Source organism: Triticum aestivum, chromosome 7B (assembly GCF_018294505.1).
Source record: "Triticum aestivum cultivar Chinese Spring chromosome 7B, IWGSC CS RefSeq v2.1, whole genome shotgun sequence".
Taxonomy (NCBI): Eukaryota; Viridiplantae; Streptophyta; class Magnoliopsida; order Poales; family Poaceae; genus Triticum; species Triticum aestivum.
The window spans coordinates 143,963,115-143,972,974 of NC_057813.1; the positions used below are offsets into that span (position 1 = coordinate 143,963,115).

Genomic DNA, 9,860 nt, shown 5'->3' on the forward strand with positions numbered 1-9,860 from the left:
ACCGCCTGTCTAGCCGCCGCGCCGACGATGACTTCTCGGGTCATCGAAAGCAATCTTCACGTTAGCTCGGAACTCGTCGAGCAGTTAGATCCGATGGAGCTCTCTTCCTTAAACGAGCTCTTGGATCACATCGCCGCCCTGGGAGTCGCTACAGACTACGATCAAATTGGGCCTAAACCCGATCTGAGAGAGATTAACTCTCCCCAGGTTACCCACCATGTTGCTATGGTAGAGGAACAATACGACGACCCTTCTTCTATCTTAAGGACTAGCTATGTCCGGATTCCCGATCCCTCCATGCCGGATTCCCACGGAGGGGAGGATGGTACTCAAGCCCTGAACCTAAAGTCAGGCAGCGGGCTAGATTCATTGGACAACATCCAAGAACCCAAGCTTCCAAGTTCGGAAACTACTTGGCCCCTGAGTCTTAAAGTGGACGGAGTTCCGAATTTAATTCCACCCACCCACCCAAACATAAGCGATCTATCCCAAATCCGGCAAGAGCCCGCAGAAACAGTACACCATTACTGGGCCAGATTCCTCCTGGTTATGAACAGGATAAAGGACTGCCGCGAGGAGGATGCAATTTCATTCTTCTGCAATAATTGCACGGACAAGGGAATCCTCAACGCCGTAAGTCGTCGTGAAATTACACGCTTCGCTGACTTGGCGTCCATAGTACGAAAGTACTGTGTGATGGAAAGCGCTTGGAAAACCGAAATCAAATTTTGGGACAATCCAGCCCTGAATACAACCCCAGTCCAAAATAAAAGGGTGCATTATCGCCAGGCACCTGGGTTAAACACCAAAAAGCAAAAACCCTCTATAGGGCATGGAACCGTACTGGAAGGATGGCTCAATGGACCCTGCAAAATTCATAGTACATAGGGTGCCACTCCAACTCATAGCCTTAGAGCATGTTGGATACTACGGCAGGTGGCCAAAAGTGGCGAAGAGTTTCTAACTCCAGAGCACCAGCCCAAGGATACCAGTACGGTATTAACAGTCTTCGAGACTTTCGCATCAAATAATATGCGGAAACGAACACTCCGCAGCCTTTCCGAAGTCCACCAAGTAGCAACAATAAACCCATGGAGTGACACGGCTATTACCTTTAATGCCAGTGATGAACCTAAATTCCGAACAGCCGAAGCACCAGCCGCATTGGTCCTCAGTCCAATAGTGGACGGCTTTCGCCTTACCAAGGTACTCATGGACGGTGGCAGCAGATTGAACCTCATTGACGAGGAAACCCTCCGAAAAATGGAAATAGACTGGAGCCGCATTGAGCGAAGCAGCACAACCTTTAGAGGAATAATCCCCAGTCGGGAAGCATGCTGTACTGGAAAAATCACACTGGATGTGGTGTTCGGCACGCCGGATAATTACAGGTCCGAGGAGGTCACGTTCCAAGTGGCCCCATTCAGCAGCGGATATCACGCTCTATTAGGGCGAGAGGCATTCACAATTTTCCAAGCTATACCCCATTACGGGCACATGAAGCTCAAAATGCCCGGGCCCAACGGAATCATCACTCTTGCTAGTGACCCGGACATAGCACTCCGCGCCGAAAACAAGACAGTCGCACTGGCCCTTGAGGCACTATCTGAAGCCCCAGCAGTCGAGGAACTCTCTGTGCTGCGCTCCACGGTGAATAGGGACGATGTGATACTCGATAAGAGATCCAAGTCCACCTCCTTTAAACCAGCAGACGAAATAGTCAAATTCCAAGTCCATCCAACGGACCCTACAAAAACGGCCTCCATCGGGGCACAATTAAACCCAGATGTAGACGCCGCACTACGAGAATTCCTACGCGAAAATTGGGACATTTTTGCCTGGCACCCTTCAGACATGCCAGGAATCCCACGTCGGCTGGCCGAGCACAGCCTAAACATCCTAAAAGGATTCAAGCCGGTCAAACAGGCTCTTAGGCGTTTCTCTAAACCCAAGAGACAGGCCATGGGAAAGGATCTAGCCAAATTATTGGAGGCCGGATTCATCAGAGATATAAAACATCCGGACTGGCTAGCAAACCTGGTGATGGTACCAAAGAAGGACAAATCCTGGCGCCTAGGCGTCGACTTTAAGGACCTCAACAAGGCTTTCCCAAAGGATCCCTTCCCCCTCCCCCGCATCGATCAAATTATCGATGCTACCGCAGGACACGATTCATTGTTTTTCCTCGACGCATACTCTGGCTACCACCAAATTAAGATGGCAGAGCCCGACCAGGCCGCAACGGCATTCATCACCCCATACGGCCCATTCTGCTTCAACACAATGCCATTTGGGCTCAAAAACGCCGGCGCAACATATCAACGCATGATTCAGACATGTCTAGCAAACCAGATCGGCAAAACAGTGGAGGCATACGTAGACGATGTGGTCGTCAAAACCAAGCACGTCGAAACTCTAGTAGACGATTTGAGGCTCACGTTCGATAATCTCCGAACATATGACATTAAGCTTAACCCGGAAAAATGTGTTTTCGGCATACCAGCCGGAAAGCTCTTGGGCTTCATTGTATCCGGTAGAGGAATTGAAGCAAACCCAGCCAAGATCCATGTTCTGAAACAATTGGTGGTTCTGCCAACGAAGTAACATCCTCAGCCCACGTAATAATGGCAGTAATTGCCCCGTGGACGGAACCATTCCTAGCCTACCTAACCAGGCAGAAACTTCCCGAGGACCAAAACGAGGCCCGCTGCATAGTGCGGCAATCTAAAGCCTATAAGGTCCATGAGGGAGAGCTTCACAAGAAAAGCACAACTGGAGTCCTTCAAAGGTGTATCTCCGAAGAGGAAGGGCGAAACCTTCTGGCTGAAATTCATGCCGGACTCGGCGGGCACTACGCCGCAGCCCGGGCCCTTGTAGGCAAGGCCTTCCGTACAGGATTTTATTGGCCGACGGCCCGGGAAGATGCTCAGGACTAAGTCCAACGATGCATCGGTTGCCAGCTCTTTGCTAATCAAATCCACATGCCACCCACCGCCCTCAAAACTATACCCATAACCTGGCCCTTTGCGGTCTGGGGGCTTGACATGGTTGGACCCCTTAAAGGAGGAACCCACAAGCAAAAATACCTACTGGTCATGGTGGATAAATTCACCAAATGGATAGAGGCCAAACCTGTTAAGACGGCCGAATTCGGACTGGTGATAGACTTCATATCAGGGGTTGTACACCGTTACGGCGTCTCCCATAGCATCATCACTGACAACGGCACGAACTTTACGGCCGACGAGGTTAAACTCTGGTGCAAAAACATGGGCATCAAGCTCGACTATGCTTCAGTCTATCACCCTCAAACTAGCGGTCAAGTCGAGCGAGCAAATGGTCTAATCATGAGCGGCATCAAACCCAGATTAGTGCGGTCCCTCAAGGAATCTAACACGCACTGGGTAGAGGAGCTCGACTCCGTACTCTGGGGGCTGCGGACAACTCCGAATCGCACCACCGGATTTACACCATTCTTTATGGTATACAGCGCAGAGGCAGTTCTGCCCTGTGACATAATTCATGACTCACCTCGCGTGCGCATGTACGAAGAAAGAGAAGCCGAGCTCGATCGGCAGGATAGTTTGGACGCATTGGAGGAGGAGCGTGACGTGGCAAAAGCCCGTTCTGCATTCTATCAACAGCAAGCTCGAAGATATCAAAGCAGAGAAGTACGGGCCAAAACTTACAACATTGGCGAGTTAGTTCTACGCCTGCCGGAAAAGAAAAAGGACAAACTCAAGCCCAAACGGGAAGGTTCCTTTATCATCGACCAAGTCCTGACCGGTGGAGCGTACCGTCTGCGAGATGCATCGGATAACCGACTCGAGCCGAACCCATGGAACGCAGCCCGTCTCCGAAGATTCTACGCCTAGCGCCGGATTCTGAGTCCGTCTCCTTCCTCCGTCTATATTTTACATATTAGCTGTCTTCTGTTTCTCTCCTTCTCCCTCCTTTCCTACTACATCCTTTGAAAGCTTGTTTGCACATTGTTCGCACACACTTGACGCGCTATCCGCGCTCATTATACCTGGGGGCTTCTTTAACAGAAGCTTATTTATACGGGCTTCATGCCCAACACATGTGTCACACTTCCGCATGTACCCTTTATTCACCATTATATGCATCGATATGACTTAAGTTTTGGCCAAGCTGGGTTGCCTGGCTCCTGTGCTTACCCCTACGTTCCCGATTGTTCGGCTAGGCGATAAAGGAAGCACCTCTGCGATTGTTACTGCCGGGTCAGCCGGATGTGTACCTCAGACTGGGTGAAGCCGAAAGCTAGCGTTCTTAAGGGAATACTAGTTGACCCGTTGCGCCAAATGGCGCAGAGACCCGGTAAAGCCATGCTTGCGATGAAAAGAAAATGCATTATTTAGTTTCCCTTAATAGGGACAGACGATGTATACACATCTTAGTTTGGTAGGGGTACATGCAGCAATAAATCTAATTTTCCTCGGCAGAAAAGAAAATGGTGTTTTGTTGTTTACAACTCGATGTGTATGCACATTCTATTTTGGTAGCAGAAAGCCCATGTTTAAATCATCTTGTGTTGTAGATATGTTTATCGTATTAGTATTCATTTGCCTAGGAAAAGCGCGCACTAAGAATTCTGTTTTTTATGTATGAAAAAAACATATGTTTACAACATGTATAAACATGCTAAGGAGTGTTTCTATGATACTTTTATTTTGCATGTCCATGCAAAAAAAACTTCTCTGATGGAGGCATGGGTATTTGAAAGGCCTATATGCTACCTAGTCACTCTGCGGCTATGGAACTTGTGAGATTTCTCCTTCCTTTTAAGAGAAAGCCCACTTAAGACAAAGAGTATGCACAAATACTAAAATCAGTTTGTGTACAACGGTGGGAAAGTAGGTATTCATATGTCCGTGGATACAACAGGAGCATGATAAATAACATTTTGCTTCTGTCTAACGTATCAGCATAACAAGCCATTTATTTACTCCAGGAATATCTCCTCGTACTCTCTAGCTATTTTTCTAAGTGCATGCCCACTGATCCGAGTAAACTGCTTCTTCAATGTTGAAAAGAGAAGTTTGAGGCTATCATGCCCACTATTGAGATTAGACTGGGCATTATTCTGTAGGGAACTTGGGCCACAGAATATCCTGAATTAGTCATCAAGACAAACATCAGTATTAAGCAAGGACTACAAAAGAAGTAGCTAGAGATAATAAACAAAATAAAGGTTGTTTTACGGAAAACATATTTTTCACTATGAACAAGATTTGTTAAACTGAAATTAAATGTCAAGAAGTTAGAGAGCATGATATAACAAGTTAGAGAGACTGATTTGAAATTGCTATTCAACTGCTGAATAGATATTCAAGGCACATTACACAGAGTTCTGGATTTTACATCTCTGAAAGTAGGCACACCATGAAAGTGATAATCATCTAATTAATAAAAACATTATTCTAAGAAAATATTAGACATTGCCTCATATATACCAACGGTTGTCACTTTCTATTGGTTAGAAACCGTTGTGAGACCCCTGATGTCATGTAACTTTAAGATCTGGCAAAGCCTAATAAGCATATTTAACAGCCGCCGTGAGACCACTGATGTCATGTAACCTTAAGCTCTGGCAAAGCCTAATAAGCATATTTAATAGCTGTCGTGAGACCCCTGATGTCATGTTAACTTTAAGATTTGGCAAAGCCTAAGATTAGGTACATCAATACCTTGAACTTGGTGATGTCCAGTTAGCAAAGCCTAATATCTGCATTGGACTGGAATCCGCCGATGTTACTGTTTCTTGTAGGCCTCAAATTACTATTGCATTTCGTGTTGTTACTATACACACTAAAACAAAGACTTCGACTATGTTGAAATGGTCAGTGCAATTATCAAACAGACTATTCATAAGAAATTGGGAAATTGGTCATAACAGTACCCCAACATCGTCCAGGTAAATAAACTTCCACCTATGGAGATGCGCCCGTTCTCCAATGTCAATATCGTCCACTGTCTTCTGTTCCATCCACCGGCCCTATCCTCACGCCGGCACCGGTCCACCCGTTGGTCAACCTGCACCTCATATCAACACCCATTCACCACAATCTTGGTTTGAAAACAGAAGATATAAAGTTAATCCATCAAGAAATTTGCATCCACCATAGTTCCTTTCACGAAATAACATGAACCAAAATCACAATAATTAAAGTAATACCTATCTATCCCAATTCAGTTCATTTGGAAAAAAGAAAACGATTCACTGAGATGATTGAATCTCTACATGGAACTAATTAAATAAATGTGATGCCCATGGGCACTTCAAGATTCAGAGAACTTGACATATCTTCCTGGTGCAAGGGGAGCCCAAAAGGAAATTACACTATGGATGACAAAGTTAGTTCGCCAAATGAACGAAGAAAAGACATAAAGCGAATGCAGGTCAGTAAAACTCTGTAAATTAGCCTAGCAGGAGAGAAAGACTCCGAGTAAGTACAACATTAAAAAAGAGAACTGGGAAATTTTCAATATAACTTTAACTGAATTAAATAAGATGAACCAAAGATGGGTACAGATTCATAGAAGCATCTACTATATGCATAGAGAAAATTGGAAAATCTGAAACTAACAGTATGAAATTGCATGCAACCTGTAGTGACAAATTCAGAGTAAAGTTTCTGTACCGCACAATGACCTGTTGATAAGGAAACAGAAAAAAATAGATTAGAACACTTCTTGTAAGAACCATTGGCTTGCATAAACCATCATTGAATTTGCACCAAAACCCAAGCACAGTTTAATCCAAATTCCAAAGCACGTGTTAAACCTGCATATGGTGCTTAGCTGAATGCGTCTCGACTTCGTACGCATCTTCGTCTAGTGAGACGGCTAGGCAGAGATAGTGTGGGAGGCGGCAGGACATGCGGGCTGCAAATCTGGCAGGAGGTCCGAGTCATCGACAACTACCGAGGTTCTGAATTTTCGTGGGCAACACTTCCAACTTGGGTTAGGAACGTCAATTTTAGTACTTCAGTATTCAGTTTTATCACTAAATATGCAGCATGTAGTCGTCAGATTTAGTACTTTAGCGAGTATGATTTTCTGTAATTCTTGGTGACAATTTTATCTCTATGTGGTAACATAATTGACAGTGTGCATCAATTCAACTGATTTAGTTACCTTGTCCATGTTGGTCATGAGGTCTTGCAGCCTCCTTACCCTCTTGTTGATGCTTGTTCTTTCCTAAGCAGCATAAGCAAGGCAAATATTCAGTATAAACATCCGACACCAAGACGAACACCAAAAATGTTGCAGGAAACTAACTAACCCTCTCAGTATAAACATCCGAGGTGTTAGTAGAAGTGTAGCATTAAACAATTGGCGGGCGGGAGACTCCAGATGGATGTGTTTGTCCTACCTGGGAGTCAATGTTGCTGAAGCTGGTGACCATGCCGTCATCGCTGTCGCCGAACAACTTGGCCTTCTTGCGGCCAGGCGTGAAGAACATGATGCTGGAGTTGGTGTCCTTCCAGTAGCTCATGGAGAAGATCCTGGAAAGGTCACTAGAGCCGTTGCCGGTGGTGACGCTCTCGCCGATGTCGGCGGGCGGCATCGGCATGCGCATGGCCATCTTGATCTCTGTGATGTGCGGCATCATGTCCTACTGCCTCCAGAAGTTCCACAACAAGCCCAGTCTCCTCTGCTGTGCCATCGCGTCGATGTTGCCTCCTCCCTGCGGGTGCATCATCACAGTCACAGAGCCAGATCCCAGAGCACATTGATCAAAGCGGACAAGGGCCAAAAAAGAACACGGCACCCAGCCAAATCTAGAAAATCAACATGATCAGTGAAGCAAGGATCATGGCAGCACATAGGATATATAAAGCATACATGATATATAAAACAAATGGAGCAGAGGTAGCTACAAAGGAAATGAAGAAACTTGATCCACGGTAAAAATAAGAAGCAACCTCCAAGATAATACGCCTGCAAAACAAAATAAAATAACTAATTAGGACAAGGAAAAATGGTAACTGCTCTGTTGCTCTGCAGTTGGCATATTAGAGCTATTAAAAACCTCAAAATCTAGTACTTTTGTGTCCAATGGTGACGACCAAAAGCTATCTACTATGCATTGAGCACCCTAGATGATGGTTAGAACATTGTGTTCTAATGGATTCAAACAACCTCAAATCCTAGCCATTTAAACAAGACACATAGTTCATGGAATTTACCCAAATAGTACATAGAGGAAGCTGCATAATACAAAAAATAAAATATGAACCGGAAATCAAACCATTGCAAGTCATCAAATCGGTATGATCAGAACCTAGAAAGCAGAGTAAAATTGAAAAGGTAAGGTAAAAGAGAACTCTGACCTAGAACTACAAAAACAAGAAAAAGCCTTTTTACCTGCCTGTGCTGCCATAGATGAATCGGTAATCAAACTGCAGTCAGCTAGCCTTGAAAGCAAAAATAAAATGGATTAACTACGAGAACTAAACAGAATAGAACTCTGTTGCATCGAATTGTAGTTAAACAAAATTAAATTATTGTAGGCAATCTGATGTACGGTGTCATCTCAAGAGTACATAGCAACATGTCAAATGGACAGCAAGAGTGATAGAGATCAGGGGAGAAAGGGGGAGGATTGAGAGAAGCTAACCTTGCATGCCGCTCGGAGCTCATCCTTTGAGTAGCATCTTCAGCCGTCGGCAACTCCCCTTCCGTACAGAGCAATCCCATCGACTGGAGCGCTGCAGCTTCGACCTGGATGCCCCTCGCCCCTGTTGCAGGCCTCTCCCCCACCCCGTGAGGCATGCGCCGCCTGGATCTCCGGCCTCGCTGCTCCTCCATGGCGGGAGGAGCTCGTGATAGTCGATCCACCAATGGGGCGCCCGGATCTCCTCTTCCTCATCCAGATCCTGGTTTGCTGCTTCGATCCATGGAGGGGTGTGCCTCTGGAGAGACCATAGCGGCGGGGGAAGAGAGGGAGGAGAGGAGGAGGAGGCTGCGTTGATTTGGGGGCGGTGGAAAAGGGTAGGGTTTGTGCGGCCCGGTCACCAATGGGTGTGGCTGCCGCACGATCTCCCGCAAAACGCGCGACGTGCACGCGGCGCTCAAGGATAGGGCGCACACGCACCACGAAACGGTTGACGCAGCCAACCAGCACATCCCAAGAGCCCACACGTCATTGGACACTGTGAGGTTACCACGCGGTAAAAATAAGCAACGTGACCATCCAATGTCCCAGATCAAGTGGAAGACGATCTTCACCACCATCCAACGCCAGACGAGGCAGAAAATCGAGGGAGCCTCTTGCGAGCGAGTCTCCCAGCAACCTTATATGTTTATATTCGGTCGGTGAACTAAAAGACGATTTCTTACCTATTTATTTATCTGCCCCTAGATGTTTTTTTTTGCTTTTTTCGCAGTCCGAACATGCATTTTAGGGCATGCCTCCGAGGGAAAGGAACCCCTAACGAAACTATTCTCCCTAGAAGATGTTTCTTACTAACCATGTAATATAACATAACTAGTTGGACACTTGTCTGATAAAGCACTAATGACCCCTACGCCTGGTCTCCACGCATGCCCCGGTTCTTATATAACCGTGAGGGTATTCGGACACACTCCGGACTATTGGGTCCCGAGGTTGAAGCGAAAGGGTCCGCTATGACAAACGATCTACAATCCGGCTAGAAGGCATTTTACATGTCATCTTAAATTACATAGTCAACTTGACTGGGCATATTCCTCTTCAATGCCATCCAGCAGGTTGTCTAGTTTACAGTCCCGTTGGGAATACTTTGTGGCCAATTCTACTTGGCCGTACACTAAGCTCACAGGGATCTTCTTCCCATCGGGCCCCGCAGGTCCGA

General features: G+C 46.2%; 1 protein-coding gene across 15 annotated transcripts; it reads right to left on the reverse strand.

Moving 5' to 3' along the window:
• Positions 1-4,773: 4,773 nt before the first annotated feature.
• Positions 4,774-9,076, reverse strand: LOC123161235 (uncharacterized). 15 transcript variants are annotated; one of them, XM_044579094.1, is made up of 8 exons: positions 8,645-9,076; positions 8,392-8,441; positions 7,397-7,965; positions 7,159-7,221; positions 6,629-6,673; positions 5,921-6,054; positions 5,709-5,847; positions 4,774-5,132 (listed from the first exon to the last, which is right to left on the reverse strand). In XM_044579094.1, exons 3-7 carry the CDS (start codon positions 7,634-7,636, stop codon positions 5,730-5,732), a joined length of 600 nt encoding a protein of 199 aa, XP_044435029.1. In that variant the 5' UTR covers positions 7,637-7,965; positions 8,392-8,441; positions 8,645-9,076; the 3' UTR covers positions 4,774-5,132; positions 5,709-5,729. The 15 variants fall into 15 exon arrangements, 13 of the variants coding, with proteins under 13 accessions (XP_044435029.1, XP_044435022.1, XP_044435020.1 ...); XM_044579087.1 differs by lacking the exon at positions 5,709-5,847 and having other exon boundaries at positions 7,397-7,711; positions 7,905-7,965; positions 8,645-9,074; XM_044579085.1 differs by lacking the exon at positions 5,709-5,847 and having other exon boundaries at positions 7,397-7,711; positions 7,870-7,965; positions 8,645-9,074.
• Positions 9,077-9,860: the final 784 nt, after the last annotated feature.